Raw genomic sequence first — 21,442 nt, 5'->3', positions numbered from 1 at the left:
GACTTCCTCATATAAGCAGACACATTCACAGCCATCTACTTCCGCTCCTCGGAGGGTACATTTTCATTAGGAAATTGTTTCAAAATTAATTCACGTCATCTATAAACAAGAGACTCTCGTTTGCGACGTCTTTCAAATTTCTACGCTTTTCAAATTATTCACTTTTTTCTACGCCATCAAAGAGTACACATCACAATTTGCCTTTGCCAAATCTAGATTTGTATTTCTTAGTTTCTAATTCAAATTACCTTAATTGTAAAGACTTGTTGTTGTTAAATAAACTTGTTACATAAAAGCCATCCTCAGCAAAAGTTAATTAGAAGAAAATATCGTGGACAACATAAAAATCCACAAGTAGTTCACTTCACTGTTGATAACGCTGAGCGACCAGTTTGAGCACTTTTTGGAGAGATGGCGCCAGGGGTTCTAAAGTAAGGTAGGCAATATCTGTCTCACTCTTTCTTATAGCTTTCTTATATATCTTTCTCTCTCTTACCTCTAAAGCGGTAAATATCAAATAAATTATAACAAAACCTAAGCTTTATATAATACAAATAGCTATAATATAGTATTTCTTCAATTTATCAATGAAATTAAGGAGCCTAAGGTATACTTATATAAAAAATATAACAATTCCCCTAAAAGTAATGAATACCGATATGAAATTAATATATATATCAAAATATATCGCGTCTCGTACTCTACGTTGAAGGAAAAGGTGAGAAAAATGTAGAAAAGACGTTCGCATTGTAGAACGATAATTTTATTTCTTCTTCTATACTCTAATACAAGAAATAAGTCTCACGATACAATATACATTTGACTCAACGAATGAACACAACCACCGTTTAATTTAGTCAATGAAATTTGGTCAACTTTCGAGTTAAAATAATTCTACCGTATAACGTTTATTCGTAACACACATTATACATGTAAACATATAATCTCATCGTTTAACACATTATATCTTTGCAAGGTACTGCCAGTACAAAATATAAGTACATTCATATTTATAAAAGTACAACGTTCACCTGCCGTCGAAAGACGGAAGAAATTTAATAATGTTTCTCTTAGAACATCTCGTTTAAACCCATCAGAGCAAGCAAGGATTTCGATATAGCGCTGTCCGCGTTTCGATCTCATCGCAACTAAATTTTTCCAAAATTTGCCGGCATTCAGCTTGTTTCACTACTCTCTATCTTTGCTATACTTCTATCGATCGAATTGATTCGTCGCTTAAACTAGTTCAGTAAATTATCGAAGATATCGTAAAGCAGGAATCATTGACTCGTTCAGACGGCGTTTTTCGTAACATATCTCCTCGAAAAACTTGCCCGCACGGAAGATTCTAAAAACCAGTCTGATAAAAGCGTCAAATTCTTAATCTTACATATATGTATATATATATCAATACGTACATCGAGTTGAATTATTGCGTCACAGATAAATCGTACAATTCGACGTTCTACGTACGCATCACTAGATCCTCCACACAGTAGGACACATTGTTTTTCTAATCGAGATCCCAGCGAACGTGTCAACTCATACCGGATGCTTAGAGATCCTATAAGACAGACGCAAGAGAAACATAGTGTACTTCGTATCTTGCTCGAACTGATCAGGTACATCGAAAAATTTCTACCCACCGAATCATACGATTTATCCTCAACTACCTTACGACTAACTCTCAAGGAATGGCTTACGAATATCATTGACATACAAACAGCAACTGTAAAAAAAAAGAAAAAGAAAGTAAAACATTCGAGAGAACGTGGCTTAAAACAGTCGAGTGTATGTCACGGGACGAGCAATAGAAATTTCCTACAAAGCGAACGCGAGAACTTATCAAGACGTCGACTACGTCTTCACTGTTTCATCGACGGTTGCTCGCGTTCACTTTTATTGCTATCGTTATATACGCTGGACCGTGTAAGATGGAACGGATTCAGAAGCAGTCGTAGGTAAACGTCTCGACTCTCTCAAGTTTACCGATTATTTTCGGACATGGTAATCTGTCCTTTCTTGTACTGACGGCGAGATAATTGGACGCGCGAGATTAGGTTAAATGATCCTTCTCGCGAGTCCTATTCGCGAGGGGGCGTAGCGTAACAGCGTGTACGATCTGTTACGATTTAAAACGTTGGATCGACGCTTCTGCGTTTAGCGCAATGGGAGACTTTCTAACCTAGCAAATGAACGTAAGCTGTGTTCGTAGTTCACGGCGAGCACCGTTGCCTCGATTAAAATTTATGATACGACGTTAATCTCGCCGATTACTGTGCTCAGGGGCAGTGGAAGGAGTTTGGAAGATTTCTTTTAAGTAGTGGCGAACTCCCGCAATGGGTCTTACAAACATACACATTTATCGTATTCATATCGGCGAAGGGATACGGATATGTTGCGTGTAAGTATATACGATCTACCCACGTCTAGACTTTTTTCATTCCCTACGTAAAATGGGTTCGAACATCTTCGAACCAGTTTCTTCTTTTTTCGTAAGCCTCCTGTTCACTTGCTAGTGGCTACGCGCTAATGGAATGTACCCGCAAATTTAGTCCAATTTGGATCGGATTAAGATACTATCGTGGATCGTGTGCCTCGAATAAATTGCATCCAGGGATTTCTGAACATTGCGTTCCTCGAAACTAAGGCGCTTATACTTATTTAAACGTCGAAGCGATAAAAAAAAGAGGAAACAAGTAGAAGAGAAAGACGATTGCGATATATTCCGACATTAAGAAGTTCTGTTCAACGAATGAACGGTGAAGCGAACGCAGGAAAATTGTTGCACACGAAATTATCATTGGAAACAGAATTTCCTTTCGCTCTCGTATGTAATCATTCCCCTGGAACTGATCCTCGTCGACTTTTCGCGGCGGGATTCGAACAGGAATCGTATCGATCTTCGATCGAATCGCGACGGCGACAAGTGGAATCGAATCGATTATTGGCAGCGATCGTAGCGCAATTATTCTCGCGCAGCTGTCGCGGTTTTCAAACGGAGACCAAGAAAATGAGGTACCACGGTAATATCACATCGAACTCACTTCCATGGGAACGTATTCTCGATCGCAGAATTCCGTTCGTATTTCTAACCGTACTAATCGTCGCACGATCTTTCATTGTTTCAGATCTTCGCGGGAAGAACTGTTCGAAAGAACGTAGCGTAGGAACACCGAGAACACTTATCAAATAAAGTACAAGTAACCTTCGCGCACGCGATTCTAACAATTCCCGATTAATCTCTAGTCTTTTTCCATCGCCTACCACTTCCATCCTCGAAGGGCGCTCAGAAAACGTATTTTCACGTTTCGCGAAAGAGATGCATCGTTTATATTACCGTTCAGCTGGACTTACGTTGAATTAGCGGTTTATTAACAGCGTATCGATTTTCCTATATACGTCACCGAAGCTTTTCGTATTTACGCGCGAACAGCTGAGTCCGCGCGTCATCGGGTACGCTCGAGCATTCGCGCCAGTTGTCGACCGTCTGTCGACCGTGAAACACGTGTGCCTTCTTGCGTGTTCACGTTTTCTCGATCAATTCAACTGGATCATACTGTTCCACGTCGCGAGTGCGTGCTCATATGTTTCGATAAATCGTTAGTCGAGCGCGATGATCAAGATCGAGGATTAAATCGACTCGATTATCGATACGAGTTTTGAAAGTGACGCGGCGGGATTCGTGCGAGCGGGTCCGATCAGATGATGGTGTTCGCGGAACTGTTCAAATACCTGTGACAAGATTGCAACGGAGGAAGCTCGTGAAACGTTTGAGGAATCGTGCGAGCGACACGTTCGATATCAGACAGTCGTTTCCCTGAATATCTTAACCGACGAGCCTGCGTGCTTAATGTGTATGTATCTCGTGATGGTCGTCGTGCCGTGGTTATTGTTGCCGTGGCTGCTGTCGTTGTTGTTGAATATCTCGCGACTGCTCAAGCTGGACATCGTGCCCGACTCGGACTCCTCGTTCGTCGTGTCTGCAGCGAAGAATCGATCATTGACCAACCGTTGGTGAGATCAGCAGAGCAGACAAAGGTAAAACTGCTCGTACTCGTTTCTTTTTACGTATTGTTAATTGCGAGCACTGTACCAGGTCTCTTTGTAGCGTAGGGAAGTTCAACTGACGCGTTTAAAATTGATACTGGCTTGAGTGTCTTCAAAGTTTCGCTACGAAACTTCGAACTCGTACGTCATCGCGAAGTAAGCTGCGAGAAGGCAATTTGGCGGGAGGCTAGCGACGATTCAAACGGATTTACTATCGCTGTTGGTCACTTGTTCGAGATAAGAGATTTATTCTCTGTTTCACTTTAATCTGCTCTGCTAAGTGAAGTAAGCGTACAAAGGAGTACGTATAATACTGGGAACGCACTGTTGATGCAACGTACAGGTAACACTGACACGCAAATAAAAGGATAAGTAAATAAAAAGGAAGCGGCTTTCGGTTGTATTAAAAATAAATTTATATTTACAAACGAGAGATGTGGAAGCAAATAATTGCTGATAAAGTGTCTCGCGGATCGTAAGCACGGGAAGATCGGGAACAAGTGCATGAGAAATCGATTGCTCGAATCTGCAATGTTTAGTAGATCTCGAGTTGGTTCGATAAAATGAACGTTACAATTACCTTTTGCCAAGTGTAAGTACCTATGCGTGTATGTAACGTTTCTAATGAATGAAACGGCGAATGTTACTATATAGCATCGCGACGCCATTATTCTTCTTCTCTATTGCGTAAAACATTTTTGGCAAGACTCGTATACGTTCCACGTTCATCGACATGATTAAATAGAGTGGCATCGATTCAAATTAGGAAAGGAAAGCATCGACAACCAGCCGTAACGTAAAGGAAGTAATAAACGTGGCGTTAATTCTCGGCGTGGCTAATGTTTACCGTATCAGTTAACATCTTCCTTCTTATCGCTAAAACGAAACTAACTTTGGCAGTCGAGTCCAGGCGATGGACTACGTGCACGATGGCGCACGCGCACGTTTCTAACATTCTATGATAGGACACAGTAAATTTGGCAAGGATACTATGCATACAAAGGTACACGTTTTTGTACGCGGTTTCAGGGTGAGAGCGTGCAACGCTATGGATGGAATACTTCGCAACGGCAATAAAATGGCGCGTAAATGGGGGAACGAAATAAAATCGAGACGATCGAACAGAAACTGAGAACTACAACAAAAGATGTGTCTCGATTAAACGGCGCTCGATACACATGCTTTAACTGCGTACACTTATTCGTTGAACTAAGAAAATAGGATAACGTGGCCACCGCGGATCGTTGCGGAAACTATCGACGTGTCTATTACTGGTAACACTGTTTTAATACATCGTACGTATTGTTCGATACTATACACCGACGCAGTCGTCTTGGTTATTCCGATTAAACTCTACATAACGTGACATATTGCTACGTAACAATGATATACTGCTTATTCAACTGCACATCTAGAATATGAAAATATACGTAACTTTATCGCTCGGACTTAGGCTTAAATAAAAAGAGAAGACGTTCGACGCCGTTGCAGCATCATGCACATGCAGAAGACACTTTTAAAATGAAAACATCTTGCGGCATGCGTGTACAATAGAAAATTAGTGCTATTCGGTAGAGCGTAGGCGGGGCATGTTTTAAGTGACTAAAGGAATACCGCTGTATCTTAACTTATTTCCTATAGGAGACGTAAAAACTGACTTCTTCGACTTGACTCGAGAACGTTGACTATGTATACGGAGAATAAATAAGGAACATGTGGTTACAATTTCAACTATCCCCTCACGACACGACGCAACAACATTTTTGGCATTTACTTCCCTTCACGACGATATTACCCTTGCAACTCTCTGCGACTTTACGCGCTGCTGATTTCGTCTTAACGTCACCCATGTTGTCGCTAGTATCTTGACTTTGCAGAGAACTGCTCGTTTCGTTTTTGCTGTCGCGTCTCGATATCTCCGGCTCTTTGTTAGCCGCGCTAAAATCTTCCGCGTCTGTGCAGAGATTCGTCTCGTCGCATTTCTCTTGCTCCTCCGTCTTTACCGGTATCGTCGCCCCCTTCTCTGGGAGTTCGTCTTTCGCTTCGCTTCTGCCAAGATCAACGTCTCTTCGTTCAGTTTGCGCAAGTCGTAATACTTGGTAAGTCCGTTCATCCTCCACAGGTTTTCCCGAAACTACCCTGCTATCTCTAATACTAAACGTATCAACGGCTGCAACCTCCGCGAGTGTACACCGACTTTTATCGTCGTTGTCCTCCGTGTCTTGCAAGGTACCCATTATTTGATTCAACCGTTTTTCCCTGTCCTCGAGCATTCGTTCCTCGCTCTCAAAGAGATTTGTACTAACAGTCGTCATCATCGCCCGAGTATCCTTCTCCTGTTTCGTGATAAGCTCGCTAATGTTCTGCAGGTATAAGTTGTCGTTCGTCTTCCTCGTGTCCGAACTAGTCAGTCTGTTACTCTCGTCGTTCGCTTTGTCGCAAAGCTCGTCCGACTTCTCGGAGCTGAAAGCCTCGCCGCTCAAACTCTTGGTTTGACCGTCCGAGTAGGTGCTCAGCTTAGTGTCCGAGTAGACGGTATACTTGTCGTCGTGTAAGTACACGGAACTCTCGTTCGACTCGAAATTGCTGGCATTTATGATCGATATCCTGGGTATGATCAGATCAGGGACTAAACCTTCGACACCGTTCGGTGGCGTCGAATCCAGGGACGAACGGTTAATGAAATTACCAAACGAGTGATACCCCTGCTGTCCCTTAGCCTGAACCCATGCCTCGGTTAAGAGATGCGATCTTTGCCAGGACACATCACTGTTACACCTGTTTGTTCTGACGCTCCACTGTTGTTGCTCGTCCGCGTCAGGCCAGGAGCGCAAGCAGCAATCGCTGGGACTTCTTTTGATATCGCTCGTGTCCTGATCGGATTCCATCGCCTCTTGTTTCTTGCTCCGTACGATCAGTTCCAGTTTGGACTTCAACAGAGCCGGCGACACGGCTCTGTCGAGGCGTCTGGCCAGGTTGGACGCCTGTGCCGAGTGCAACGCGGACGCTGCGTTCATGTTGTCTACGTCTACGTCCGGCACGTCACCTGTGGCTGTTATTATAGCGTTCGGACTGGGGCTGTCCATGCTGTCCGGGGTGTAGGGATCATGCTTGATAGGTGCTGCGTGCAACAGATTAGCGGAACGGTCCGCGTAACCGGGGCGGCCGCTAACGCAACTACTGTAATCAGGCAACATGGACAACAACTCCACGTAATCGCTCGGCACTCGAAAGCAAAACTCAGGTGCGCTCGGCAAGCTGCAGCAGTTTATCATACCTTCGTCCAAGATGAGATTAGCCCTCAAGTAGACTGGCTGGAAACGGGAAAAAATGGACGATCCTTATGTATTATCGTGCATCTCTATGAAGAAATTGGAGGGACATTCCTCATATGGTTGGGACTTCTATAAAAAGTCTAGCTAACATTAATTTAATAATCAGGGCAATGAATACGGTGACGAAGTACTTGTGGTACTGAACGTTTGTAAAGTCGACTGGAAAATATTTAACTATTATTACAAATCTTCAGTTGCGTACACAAGATTTTTCGATTAGAATTTCATAATACTAGAGTATCCTTGTTGGTGTTAAATTCGTTTCAAACCGCGTCTCGAATATGCGTTAAGGAAGCAGAATAAAGTGCATACCTGCGATGACGAAATGAGACAATAACGCTAACTAGAATTATGAAATTGAAAATCATGAAGAAAGTGAAGAATTTAGAAGTGTAAAGTACTACATTGAACCAACTACACTGACAAGCCTTTATATGTAGTAATAGACAGGAGAATGAAATATTATATAGTAGAAGTAAAGGATGTATGGAGAAACCAAGAGATAAGAACAGGCAGACAGTTCATAGATAGGTACCTTAGTGCTTAGAGATTCATTCGAAACTCCAGAAAAACAGGCTGCACCATAATAATTAAAAGAATGAATCATCAGAATAAGAACTAGGAAGTGTGTAAATATATTCACCCAGAATAATAAGTAAAACGAACCAGTACCTTTTTTTCGTTACGTTAGAAAAGGAAAAAGATGGTCTTACCTTATGGTCACCCATACAGGTTGTTGGACCTATTATTCCGTATTCCACGGCATCCGGTGATGTTATCTGGAAATATATTCGAGTTGTACGATAGATATTCCTCCCGCTATACATTTTTATAGAAAGGTATGAACTTGGAAAATACGATATTCCGTACATCTTGTAGTAGCATTTTAGCGGTTGGACTGAGTAGAACACGATCGCACCAAGCCGGTACTCTTGTTTGCATATAATTCGAACCTTCATTGATATCTTCCTCAAACGGATAACTGGGTACAAATTTAATCGGAAATTCAAATAATCTTCCATCAAAGTCTTCCAGCTCTCTGTCATATTCACGTAGCTACATAAATATCGGTAATTTCATTATGGTCTTCCTAATTGTCAATGCAGCATTGTAAGTAACATTATACACCGTGAAGTTTGAACAATTAATCACTTACCCATTCTCCACTATTTTTCATAAATACATTCTGATGCTCGCAATGAGAAAATTCCTTCTTTCCTAACGTTAATACGAGATCATCGTCTTTGTTGTGGAACTGCAACTTTGAAATACTTCCTTTGTTTGATAACTTCCTCTCTTGAGTATCTTCTGTAAGTTTCTATAAAAAAAAGAAGCAAAGAAGACATGTTAAATACTCTACCATACTTATTCTATAAGAATGAAATTACTCTCCAAATTTTATCTCATGCTTACTTTGATCACACCAGCCGTGTCCGTCCTAAAATTAAAGTCTCCAAATAAGAAGTATGGTACATTCGAATATTTATCATTATGAAACCTATCTAACGTATGCTCGAGCGCTCTTCTACGCGTCTTACTGTATACGGATGGAAACTGAAAGTAATCAGAATTGATAAGACGGTCATACGTAACGTGTCCTGTAACGTGGGTTACCGTATCGTGACTTACCGTTTCCATAGCAATAAAATTACTGGCATCATGAAATAAGTGTATGTTTATGAGATCAAAAACTGTTCCGCTAATACTCCATCGTGTTCTTAAAAATCCTTTTCTAGACCATTTACATTCTGGAAAAAATTCCTGAGGGAACTTTGCTTTTTCTTTGGTCGTCACTGCTTCTATATTACCAGAATGAACCTCCTTTCCATTCACTGGTATAAAAGTGCATTCTAAAAATTACAACAATAAATTAGATTCCTTTTATCTTCATAGACTGTTAATTTGTATACCTTGGAAATCCCATAATAAAACATCTTTCAATGATTCGTGCACAAAGTAAAAATTCCCAAGTGCCTGGAAAAGAAATCCATGCATCATTATCATAAATTTGTTTGGTATGTAAAATATACATTTTGTTTCCTAGTTACATACCGTAAAATGTTCAGCAGAGGAATAGTCTTCGTCTAAGAATACCCTAATTTTGTCAAACAGCCTTAATTCTTCCGATGACATTAGTAACCTGCAAAAAAAGATGCAAACCTACTTAGATTAAATCAAGATACACAAGATAGACCGAGAAGTGTTCATCTGTTCGCAGTAGCTCAAAGATTTGCTATATTTTTTATATGCTCTTCTTTTTACATTGCTCCCCTATGAATATCATTCGATAAGCTCATCTTTTGAAGTGGCTCACTCAACTGTACAGCCACGCGTGATCGTCTATTTTTATCCCTTTCTGCCAACTATGCGTTAAATCACATTCAATATCGTGTCCAGGGAGAACCTATTTGTCTCGATACAGTTTTATAAAGGCTCTCGCATACATCTCCTCCTACGTATCGTTCCATAAATAATTCCATTTATAAGATAAACAATAGTATTTAGGAGAATATATACTATCTAGTAAAGTCGTAAGTGTTGCATCAATTTAATTAACAGGCTCAACGAACGGAAACCTTTTAAGAGGCTTTGCTCTAACAAGATTTTCCTAGGGATCTTTTCTATTCTTAGTACCACATAATCACTACCATCTATGCAGTATATAAACCTTCGAAAGGGGTAAAAAGAATATACATATTGAATTACCTGACAAAGTCTTCCACCTGTCTGGTACTATGCTCGTAATTTTTTCCACCTACTTCTTGGCAGTGCAGTGCAATAAATTTCGGATCCAGCCTCAGTATAATCTGAAAAGCAATTCCCCCATGAATGTAAATAACCGTTGTATTTACGCAATGACAGAGCATGTTATCTGTAATACTTACAGATAAAAATTCTTCCGTCCAAATTTTCAGCATCACGCTAGGCTGTAAAAGAGGACACGCTTTTGTAATTATTCGATCGAAACACCTTTGATATCGACGAGAAAAAAATGATCGTAAAAGATTAAAAATAACGACGCGTACCAATGCGATATATAATAAGTAATCCCAACGTAAAATGAAGCATGCGTTTGTTAATCGTTTGTTATTTTCGTTGATTTACAGAATGCGAACGATGGAACAGAAATCCCCTGGGGAAATTGCAACGGGTGTGTTAACGTCACGACGGTAAGTCACCGTTCGTATCAATCGATTGAATGGGAACGCGTAATTTCGAATCCCATCGAAAACTCACGCGGCCGATAACGAACATAATTATGGAAATTCATTGGCAGACGTAGCACGATACTGCACGCGTAAACGTTGCGATTAATGCACGCAGCATTCGCGGGCAGCATCGTGTGACGCTCTACGGTTTAAGCGCAGCGACAAAAAACAACAGGGGGCAAAAAAAAAAGATGAATGAAGAAGGAACGGTTGTAAGCAGCGAACAAGAGTGTTAGCATCGCTACGTCGGTGTGGCATCGCGCGTACTTCTATACGAAAGACGCGCCAAGCGAGTGGCTTCTTCGAACAGCGAAGGTAGAAAAGAGGAAGAGAAAGAGGACGAAAGAAGGAAAGAGAAGTAGGTCGTGCGTGGTGTTGCGTTCGAAGAGTAAATCGCGAGGCGCGATCGATCGATCGTTCAGGGTCGTGGTCGGCGAGGAAAAACGAGAGATACTCTTGTTGCGTGGATATTATGTGCGATGCATGTATACTGACCTCCTCGAAAATACTGCCAACGTTTGCGGTGACCAATAAGACCGGAACGCCGTTACCCGCCATTCTCCCGATGTGTCAAGAGGGGAAAGTTTTTGAAAGAACCACGGTAAATGGTGACGAATGAAGGTGGTTCGCGGTCGAAGAGGAAGACACAGGTATCGGGCCCACGGCGATCAGGAGTGAATGACGACGGCGTAGAAGAGGCAGCGTGTGACAGGCACACGCGAGGCGAGAGAGGCACACTGCACTGCGTGGTTAAGTGGACCGCGGCGGGGAACCTCGGCTTTTCGTCGACACGAGCACACTCGAGTCGTGCAGCTCTTGCTTGGGTTCAAGGAACAGTCACCCCCGGGCAGGAAACGGTCCGCGTGTTTCCGGAGGAATCAACCCCTGCGCCGAGGAGTGGCCACGGTTTCGCGCCGTGCACCGGTCGCATCAAACCTCGCACTGCAAATACACATTATTAATCGAATAACGCGAGGCTCGTTCGCGCACCAGAGAGAAAAGTTGTGTGTGCGGTAAATATATCCCTCTATCGGCCAGAGCGAAACCACGCCTACTGCAGACGTCAATAGGCAGTGCCGTGCGCGTCGGATACAAACGACGCCGCGTGGAGACGCCTGGGCCCCTCCGCGTTCCCCGTTCTACCGACCAATCTGCGTTTACTATTTTTCCGCTAAAAACCGTTCCCGCGGTTTACGCTTCAAACCACTTCCTTGGAACTCGCGATTTTTTTCACCTTTTTCTCTCCACATTTTTTCTTATCAACCGCTCGGGCCTCTCTTACGCGATAGTCTGTAAAAACCAATTCTACGTTAGTCGAAGCATTGTTGAATTAATTAGTATTCTAGATCAGTTCCGATCTCATGAATCCTCCTGAAAAAAAGTCATCAATAGTAATTCAATAGTCTTAGACGCTCGTAGGCGGTTTGATTAAACTCTATGATTATTCAGTTGCGGTTCGCATTTTAATTAGTCACCGCAAAAACATTTGCCGTTTCGTATTATCAAGAATCGTTAAATGCGTCATGATAATGAACGAATGGTACGGAAGTTTAGTTCAGATAAGGGTACATGCGTGCGCGCCACTCGATGCGTTACCGGAAACCTACAATCCAACGTGTAGGGTTTCACGTAGCCAGGAGATCGTGGGTATTTTCCAAACGGTACAGCTCTCAAATTCTGCGAAACAGAGAAGCGCCTGACGATAGGAAAAATTTGGAAAATGTTGGGGTAAGCGAAGCTGAGCGTACGACGATCGCGTACGGTCCTGGATACGGCTGTCGGGAACGATGTTCCAGCTGCGCATGAGAAGGGCGAAACGCACGCGCTCTTATGCTCCGTTTACGCTTACACCTTATTTCTCATTTCTTATTCTTTTTGGCAAACTTGAATCGCGCTCGGATGCACCGTTGAACCGGGTAACAGGCGTCGAACGACGAATTCGGCGACGATAGTCAACGAGACGAGCGCGTCCGACCACGCTGCGGACTAGAAAGAAAGGGGGAGAGACAAGAGAGCATTTGGTAAATTGTCGCGAAACGTGATGTGCCGCTGCGTTACCAGCAATTATCATTCGACACCAGAGTTAGGGCGGGACGTACCGTGTGCAGACGTAGAGACGAGCATGCCGGTTCGATTTTCGACCTGCCATTGCACCGCGTTCGCGAGTTAACCTGCTCGTCTAGAGTAACGTGTCCTCCGTTTCCGTTAAAAACGATCCACCATCGCAAGCGACGAGTTTACCTCTTGCGAGCCTCTCGTGTCAGATTCCTGCGACTCGTTTGTCGTTCCAAGCCACGGAATTATCGCATCTATTTTCATCGCCAGCTTTCCAAGCGTCGTACCGTATCTCGAATCGACCTGTGGTCGATAACGAATGATAATTTCGAGAAATCGAGATAGTTCCGCGTGAAAACTTGGAGAATCCCCTAACCTACGTGGAAGGATCGAGAGAGGGTGTGAACGTGCGTGTCCATATTCAGGTTTCAGATGTAAACGATTAATTTACGGTTACTCGTCGTTGGCAACTTTTCAGGTAAACACACCAGAGTCATGCTGTCGGGTGTAGTAGCGTTCTCGTTGACGGTGGCGGCCTTCGCGTGCGCCGAGAGCATCTTAATGACCGAGGTGTTCGTCATTCCGATTAGACCAGAGACGTTCGACTGGAGCGGCGACGGTAAGGAGGAGGAACGCTGCTGCATTACCAGCGATGTCGATTCGCGTCGCATTTGTATCTCGCATTAACATCGTTGGTACATATGTACGCGTGGTCACCAACGTACGAGCGTACGAAAATAACCAACGACAGAGGAGGGCCGTTAACTCTCGATTCGCTCGTTGAAATCGAGGCCCGCTGCCGCGCGCGTCATTCGCGCCACCGTTCGAATAGCAATCGATTTGCGGTCTCGAGAAGCGCCGAATGTCGCGTCGAACTATCAGCTGACGTTGTCACGTGTGCGTCGACGCTTCTTACGCGCGACGTCACATGAGAATCGCGCGTTTTACCGTTTTTTTTTTTCTTTTCTCTTCTTTTCCCTTTTTTTTTCGTTGCCTGATACGTATCTCAGATAAAACTTCGTTTTACGTGCCCCTTCCTTTCTCGGAAACAGGTGAAATCGCTCGAAGCTATGATACACTCGTGATTAGTTGGAATCGACTTATTCAGAGGCACTGTGACCTATGGATATTCCTAAATGACTGAATGTTTAATGAATTGGAACGTGATTCACTGCTTCTTTCAGCACGTACCGACCAGTTCTCGTATCAACCCTCGTTGTTGAACGCGCCTGATCTTCCTTCGTGGATTCACTACACGTACAGCAAAAGAGATCACCATGGTTTCCTGTACGGCGTCGCTCCAAAGAATCGAAAATACTTCCAGGTGACCCAGAGACGAGATCGTAGCGCGCCTCAATCTTTTTTATCTTCTTCGAAAAACCTTTCCGCTTGGAAAGCGTCAGGTCTGAGTTTACTAACCGTAGAATTGGTCTGACAATTTCAGCTGGAGATCGTGGGCCTAAACAAACACACTTACGAAACCAGATACAAGGTCCTGGACATGAACGTCCTGGAGAAGGAAAATCTGACCAAGTACGAGGTCCATTTAAAGATCGATAATCTAAATGTGGAGGATATGTTCGACCGCAACAGAACCGAGGAGCTTCTCGGTATATTTAGGTCTGTCGATAAAGCTCAAGGAAAAACCTGCCTTGTTATCGTTCTCTATATGGCAACGGCGATACGTGTCATTAAGCTTTCCCTTCTTTTTTTTTTATTTACAGAAAAAGGCTGTGGAAAGGCGCGACGGACTTGTACGTAACTTTTCTAGCATCGGCCATCGAGCTTGGCGCTCGGCTACCTTTGAAACCCAGCGAGGGCGAAGGGTGAGCGTCTTTAAATAACTTGCGAGAAAATTTATTCGCCACATACATCATCAATGACGACTTTTACTTTGCAATTAGGTATATTTCTTTGCCGTTGTTACCTGGTGACCTGCCGTTGCTGACGTGCCTCTAAATAAAAGAGGTTGGCGCGAAACGGTCACGCGGTTCCGTTAACCGTAGCCATTATGATAATCGTCTGCGACTTAAATGAAATTCAACGTGCTCGCCTCGATATCTCTGACGTATTAATCGAACGATCAACGGAAAACAACGTTATGACGTGCGTCCCGCGGTATTCTACGACATTCTTGAAATCGGTAATTGCCACCTTCCTATTTACGAGCATAGAACGACCTACGGATAGCTATAAATTATCGAAACAACATGTTTGGCCACTCTAAAAACTGGCCAAACATCGCATTCGAGATAACGATCAGAGATATTCGTATATTGAAGAACTTACCAAAGTGCTAACGATCCTTCGTCATCGTTCGTTCGGTCTCAGGGCTGAATTTTGAACATCAATGCCCGACAGAACCGACGATGGTTCTAACGAATTTCACGCGTCACTTTTATCGTCCGGATCTCGAAATGCGTCAAATCCAAATCACTTTAATGCACTGCCACGGATGAGTAACGGTGTCATCATTGTCCGCCTCGTCATGCGGAATAAACATTTACTCCTGAACGAATGGCTCGTGCGGTTCCTACCTCGTTTTCGTCCCGTTCAGCTCGAGTTTTCCATAAGCGCGTCGAGTCGATTCATCGTATGCCCATTGTCCGATCGACGGATGTGCAACTTTGTTATTACACGGCCCGACACGTGCGAAGTAAAACATTTATTTTCGACTGACTGATTCACGCGCCTCGTCTCCCTCGGATGTGTCAAATTTGAATTACCCCGGTATACGATAGACCCGGTAGACGAGCAATTGTGCGTGAGTAATAGTGTCGTAAAATAAATTTATTTTTGACCGACCTTCGTCTATTGTGTCGCGTTCATCGGTACGTCGATTCGACGCTCCTTTTCGCTTCAAGTTTCCCGCAAACGTCGCCGCGTGTTGCTGTCCCTTTAGAACGGAGCAGTGGTAAAGAAACCTTTACCCATGGTCCCGGGCTAGGGTTTAATATTAGAACCGTGGTTACGGCCAGGAACGCACCCTTTCTTCGCGACGATTGGCTTCGATAGACCGTCGAACGCTGATTCTATGTATCGCGGCAGCAATTAAATGTTACACGTTTCGTTGATCTCTCGGGGCAGTTAATTACGCGGCTGACCTTATCCTTTCCTCGTCGCGAATCGCTCGATCTTCTCCCACCATCTAATTATGTACGTAGTCGTAACGCAGCAGGCTCGTTTACGATTGAACGTATGGGAAACGAGAGGTCCGCGAGTCGACGTAGGCGAATAACCGCGTGGATTTAACGTTGTAGAAGCTTGCAGACGCGTTTAAGTAGATTGGTAACGCGAGTGCGACATTGTCAGCGCGCTCGTCCGAGTTAACTGACTGAGCGGCTTCCGGTTGGCCTGCTGCTCTCCTCTATCTCGTACTCTCAACCTTAGACTTCAGCAGTCGTCATGCGTCCCGTGGCATTACGCGATGATGCGCCACGGTGAAAGTTCGTCATTGACATTCTTCGTGGCCGAGAATTGTACTCTGCATATACGTGACTATGTGCAGTACAACTCCATGATAAAGTAATAAATGTCACGGCAGTATTAAAATGGTCCGTAGACTGAAGCTGCTGGTCTACGAGAGAGCTACAGAAAACAGTTGAGATGTCAATTACGACTAATAGTTGAAAATTGTATGAATGCAACAATAGGATAGGTATTGATTTATATCTACGATCAAGGGACTGTACTAACTCGATATTCTTGATTAGTATGTTCGTTAATTCGATGAAATCTATTGCTATTTCAGTCGGAACACATGCAGTCTGGCTTCGCGACACATCACGTCACAATTCTAAAAATGCAGAGGGGCGCAATGCTAGGAAATACTAATACGAGTCATCGCGCATAATCGATCAGCATCGCGAGTATTTACATCGCCGCCGCTTTGTCGGTTCCGCGTAAATAACCGGAGAGGAATTTCGAGAGAATCTTGAGGGGAAATTGTGACGCAGGAATAGAGGAGCGATGACTCGGCCTAATGGTCATTCAAACGGTCGAAGAATTTCCATCCTGTACCACTTTGTGTATCGTTTGCGAAGTGAATCAATGGTAACGGTACTCATCGCGTGAACATCGGGAAAAACTTGACACGAGGTAATCGTAGCTAGTGGAAATTACGTCTCGGGACTAGAGCACGGGATCGTCCCCGATTTTCGACGGAGATAACGTGCAGCGATGCCGCGGACAAGAAAGTCGTGACGCAACTTGAAAAGTTAAGCGCCACCGACGTGCCGTGGAACACGTACGCGAAACGCATCGATGTTTTCCTCGTGCAAAACTCCGTGCAGTCACGGAATCTCAAGGAGGGAGGGCGGTATTGACACGAGAGGATTCTCCGCGGACAGTATGCCGTCTTCCATTGCAACGGAAAACAATACACTCTCAGTGTCTGCGCCTTATGCTTTATCGTTCGCTATATTTATTCTCGTCTCAAGTGCTATCTTTTTGTTTCACGTTTCAGAGTCGTCATACGACTGGGAAGTTCAATGCCATTCTCGCAGGAATTGAACGAGCTGCAAGAGGAAGTAAAGCCTCTGTGGAAACTACCATCTTGTCCTCGGGACTTTAAACGCACCAGCGTCGAGAGACTCTTCAGAGAAGCAGGATTCACGTTGGATTGGTGCTCGTTCAGATTGGTGAGCTTTCTGTATCGTTTGCGCTTATTCTAAACGACTCGCGCGACGCAGTTTCGAGACTCGAGGCTCACGTGCAGCCGTGTCTGATCCCAGGTCGAGCAAGAGCAACACAGTCTGCAGCAGGAAAGCGCGAGACGAGGACCCAGCATGAACGTTCTCGGTTTACCAGCCTCGGGTATTTCCGAGCACACGGAGTGGCGATGGGCCAGATCGACCAAAGCCAGTATTCCCACCAGGAGTTACTTCAAGGAAATCGCTACAACCATCTTCGTCCCGACGATCTTGCTCCTCGTACTGGCCGCCTTGCTTAGCACGATGCTGTGCCTCAACCATGACAAGCTGTAAGTGATCGAGAATGTGGAATTTCCCGAATTTCAGGTGGAAACTTCAGAGGATAAAGGGTTCGTATAACATTCTCGAGAGATTCGTTATTACTATTGCACATTATTTCTTCTTTAACTTCCTTGATCCGGCAACAGTTTCTAATACCTACTCTTGTAGCATAACATCTTTATCCTCGGAAGCGTTCGACGTCTAATTTTTCTTTGGATCGAAATGGTGGGGTAAATGTGGGAGAGACTTGGCATAGGTTCGAGGTGTGTATTAGTACTAAGAGAACGTCGACCGAAATATTTGTCATTCTATACGAAGCACGTGCTCGAGGAATGAATTCCAACGTGTATAGCTGTGCAAGCAACGAGTACAAGTGGTAGGGGCGCCAAGAACAGAGATAGGAGGGGGCTGCTGCTACTACTATATACGACTGGCTTCATTCATAAACAGCTACGATATCTGGTCAAGTAGTGACGTACCGGACGGTATACGATCGAAAATACGAATACGGCTCTAATCGTGTGCCAGATAAGCACAGCTGTTGCGTGCGCGGGTAATTTGCAAGTAATATAGCCCAATGCCTTGCCCAACCATGGTCACTTAATATTATTTTCATGAATTGTAATCATATGCTCCAAGGTAATCTCGCTTAGCGTTAAATTTAAAGTTTAAAGAAGGTAAATGACTTTATCAAGCATTAACACGCATTTTTAACAGGAAGGATAGCGCGGATGTCTGTGCCAGTGGCGCGATAAATAAGGAGGATTCACAAGCCGGCGCTAACGAGATGTTTCTAAACAGAAATAAATAAGCGATTCTCCCTTGGAGCGTGCATATATGCACTAGGTATAAATAGAAAGAGGTTCGGTACATACAATCGTGACCCGTGTGCCGTGGCATACAACGATTAGTGTACAGTTCACTTATCGTCGAGGTATACTAATGGCGCGTATCACTGCTCCAGTGAGCTTCAGTCACGATTAAGCGGTACACAAGCCATGGAATCATTCGAACCAAGAGGAATGCGTATATGCCGTGAGCATATAAGGAAAATCCGTAAAAGTAAACATGGAAACAGTAGATTTTCATTGTCCAGAAAGAATGTAACACATTCAAGTGCAGAAATAGTCCGGGAAAAACGATCTGATTCAATTCCCAGGTAATGGAAGTCAGGGTAGCCTTGCCTCGTTTCAATTGAAATGAACGTTGTGTGTAGGTAGAAGAATGTATCGTTGATAAGTGAACGGATAAATGGCTGAACAGGAAAAGATCATTTGTTATACGATATCTCACATTCATAACGGAATTGAATCGACCCTTATCCACCAGGAAATCGTCGACTTGATTCTTGCTAATTAGCCGCTCATCGAGTGGTTCATTTAGCGAAGCGCCAATAACGAATACGTTAATAAGCGAAATCTAACGCTACATTCACGGTGTCTATAGAAAGCATTCGTACATAGTTGTAAATTTTTTAATTAATTTTTTAACTTGAATTTCAGAGCAGAAAATTGGAGGCTAGAAAATTGTAAAATACTTGCAGCTAGCTGTAAAAATGGATCTATTTATGAGCGAACAATTCTGACGATTACAATCTACTTTTAACTTTTTAATGGCTCAATTTAAATTTCGTAAATTAGTCTAGTGTATCCATTTTTTGTTCTATCGAGCATGCGCTGGTAATATTCGTATAAACGCGTTATATGACAAAGGAAAAGATAAATCTAACGCGTCCGCGATTAAATAGCACGTCATTAACGACCAGTCATTGTTAAAATTATTCACAGCGTAACTAACTCGACGCATTGTCCGTTCTAACGATCGTGCTAGCTTAGTTTACAATTACCCGCATCGTTCCGTCAAACAGAGCAATTATGTTCGCGGAATCACTGGTAATATAGCCTGTAAATGTGACTGGTTTTCTTGGAAACGAAACACGTAATGGCTTTTGCTTTAAACATCGATACACAGAACTTGGAATTTACGTTTCTCTTTGGGAAATATCGTAAGCTATCTCGAGTATTCTGATCAACAGGGCGTTACCTATTTTTTCTTTCATTTGTATAGCGAAGTCTTAAAATAATTGACTTGAAATTATAGAACGTTTCAGATATGTCGCAAGGTCTGAGAAAGTATATAAATATAGTTGTAATAAGAAATAATCTCGGTAGTCTCACAGTCGGAGAGCTATCTTAATCGCCTGTAATAATTGCGATATCGATCGGATGTGAGACTTTCAACGTCACATATTGGTATTCAAGAGTGTCAGCCTTCGTGTTCTATGCATGTGATCAAGGTAATTGGCATCAGGCTGCAGATAATGCGGGTTACGCGAAAACAAGAATAGGACATGGACGTCATCGCCGATATAAGTGAAAAAAAAGTAACGATAATGTATGGAATTCATTTAAAAAAATTACCGCCGTGATCAATTTGTTGGAGCAAGTCACGGTTTACGCAGAGATCGTCGAAAGCTTTTTTTATTTTTTTTCTTAACATTTAGTTAATCGTTTTTAATGTTATGTGCAATCGAAAGAAAAGAAAGGAAACAGAACAGTTTATTTTTTTCCATAGGAACGATCCTGAGTCCGAAGAATATTTCTACGAGTTGTTTAATATTTTTCTCGACAAAAAGCGGGGAACAAGGTACATACCATGTGCACATATCTCGATACGAGGATGCTAATTTACACTAATCGGTTGGGTAATTCATCATTAATGCTAATGAGACGTTGGTGTGAATCATATTAACTTCGATTAATTGTGTACTTACATTAACGACAGAAATACTCATTTAGAACGGTATAAAAATACATTATGAAGCAATTTAATCATTGAAATTTCCTTGTATTTGCTTCGCAGCGAAAAAAGAGAAACCTCGACAGGCGAAGGGATTAGCAAGAACAACATTCAAATGGTCCAATACGCTGCCATCGAAAGGGGTACCCTGAAATCGCTTTCAGCTCATCCTTCCAGTCCCAATGATTCCTTATTACGAAGCCCCAGGTATTTCGTACATTTACAATTAAAAAGTTTGTCCAGCTTCGATACCTTTAGTTAGTGTATCATCCCATCTCAGTCGTAATTGGTTACCTTTTTTTTTAGGAGTTCCAACGAACGCTGCAATCCATACATTCGACCAAATCCACCGCCATACACAGGGCCCAGCAACCTGTAAGCCCCACATGTATATTTTCATTTTTGTCGATGCTTATTATTATTCGCGCTAATTATTTTTTAGAGTTGGCATTCGAGCAGATTTCTGACTACACGAGGAGCCAGCGAAAACGTGGTTTTGCTGAATTATTTTGACGTTCTACTATCGTTAAGTACACAAGAAAAATCGCAAAATCATCGATACTGGCTCCGCATTGTCTACTGCTTTGTAATTTCTCTACAGCTACTAACAAGTACGTATTTTTCATGATTCTAAGGACTTGTTTCTTAAAACTAAGCAGACTTAACAATAAAAGTACTGCGAAAACATGTTTTTAGCAATACAAAGGGATCTCGTAATTAGTATAGCAAATTAGCATATCAATTTTACGATTTACACTTATCAGAAGATATTATAACGTTTAGAATGGTCAAGTAGTCGATTTTATACTAGTCACTTTAAATACAATTGTATCGTACAGTGGTACTTAATCAAGAATGACATTACAAATGAAACGTCTTTTTTATTTAATAACCCTTGTAGTTATCCGAGGACTTTCTCCGTTTCAATCTGTCAAACCTGATTCAAATATTTTCGTCTCAAATACCAACAGTAGAGCAGAGTATTATTTCTTGAAACTTACATTTTATTTAATTTCTCGCG

General features: G+C 42.9%; 2 protein-coding genes across 3 annotated transcripts; one reads left to right on the top strand and one right to left on the bottom strand.

Annotated features, from left to right (window-relative positions):
- Nucleotides 1-4,033: 4,033 nt before the first annotated feature.
- On the top strand, nucleotides 4,034-21,280 carry Scgalpha (sarcoglycan alpha). Of its 2 annotated transcripts, none has more exons than XM_076902335.1 (11): nucleotides 4,034-4,041; nucleotides 13,128-13,268; nucleotides 13,834-13,973; nucleotides 14,094-14,269; nucleotides 14,374-14,475; nucleotides 17,115-17,289; nucleotides 17,383-17,630; nucleotides 20,197-20,268; nucleotides 20,485-20,628; nucleotides 20,728-20,796; nucleotides 20,864-21,279. In XM_076902335.1, the coding sequence occupies exons 2-11, from the start codon at nucleotides 13,145-13,147 to the stop codon at nucleotides 20,886-20,888; spliced, it is 1,275 nt and encodes a 424-aa protein (XP_076758450.1). In that variant the 5' UTR covers nucleotides 4,034-4,041; nucleotides 13,128-13,144; the 3' UTR covers nucleotides 20,889-21,279. The 2 variants fall into 2 exon arrangements, with proteins under 2 accessions (XP_076758450.1, XP_076758449.1); XM_076902334.1 differs by lacking the exon at nucleotides 4,034-4,041 and adding an exon at nucleotides 12,999-13,048 and having other exon boundaries at nucleotides 20,864-21,280.
- On the bottom strand, nucleotides 4,443-11,645 carry 5ptasei (inositol polyphosphate-5-phosphatase A). The gene is made up of 11 exons (XM_076902328.1): nucleotides 11,090-11,645; nucleotides 10,271-10,312; nucleotides 10,092-10,192; nucleotides 9,438-9,525; nucleotides 9,296-9,359; nucleotides 9,015-9,235; nucleotides 8,799-8,939; nucleotides 8,542-8,703; nucleotides 8,256-8,441; nucleotides 8,099-8,164; nucleotides 4,443-7,364 (listed from the first exon to the last, which is right to left on the bottom strand). Exons 1-11 carry the CDS (start codon nucleotides 11,150-11,152, stop codon nucleotides 5,790-5,792), a joined length of 2,709 nt encoding a protein of 902 aa, XP_076758443.1. The 5' UTR covers nucleotides 11,153-11,645; the 3' UTR covers nucleotides 4,443-5,789.
- Nucleotides 21,281-21,442: the final 162 nt, after the last annotated feature.

The sequence above is a fragment of the Xylocopa sonorina genome, chromosome 10 (genome assembly GCF_050948175.1).
Source record: "Xylocopa sonorina isolate GNS202 chromosome 10, iyXylSono1_principal, whole genome shotgun sequence".
Lineage (NCBI taxonomy): Eukaryota > Metazoa > Arthropoda > Insecta > Hymenoptera > Apidae > Xylocopa > Xylocopa sonorina.
The sequence above is the reverse complement of the archived record's forward strand: the minus strand, read 5'-3'. Positions and strand labels throughout refer to the sequence as shown.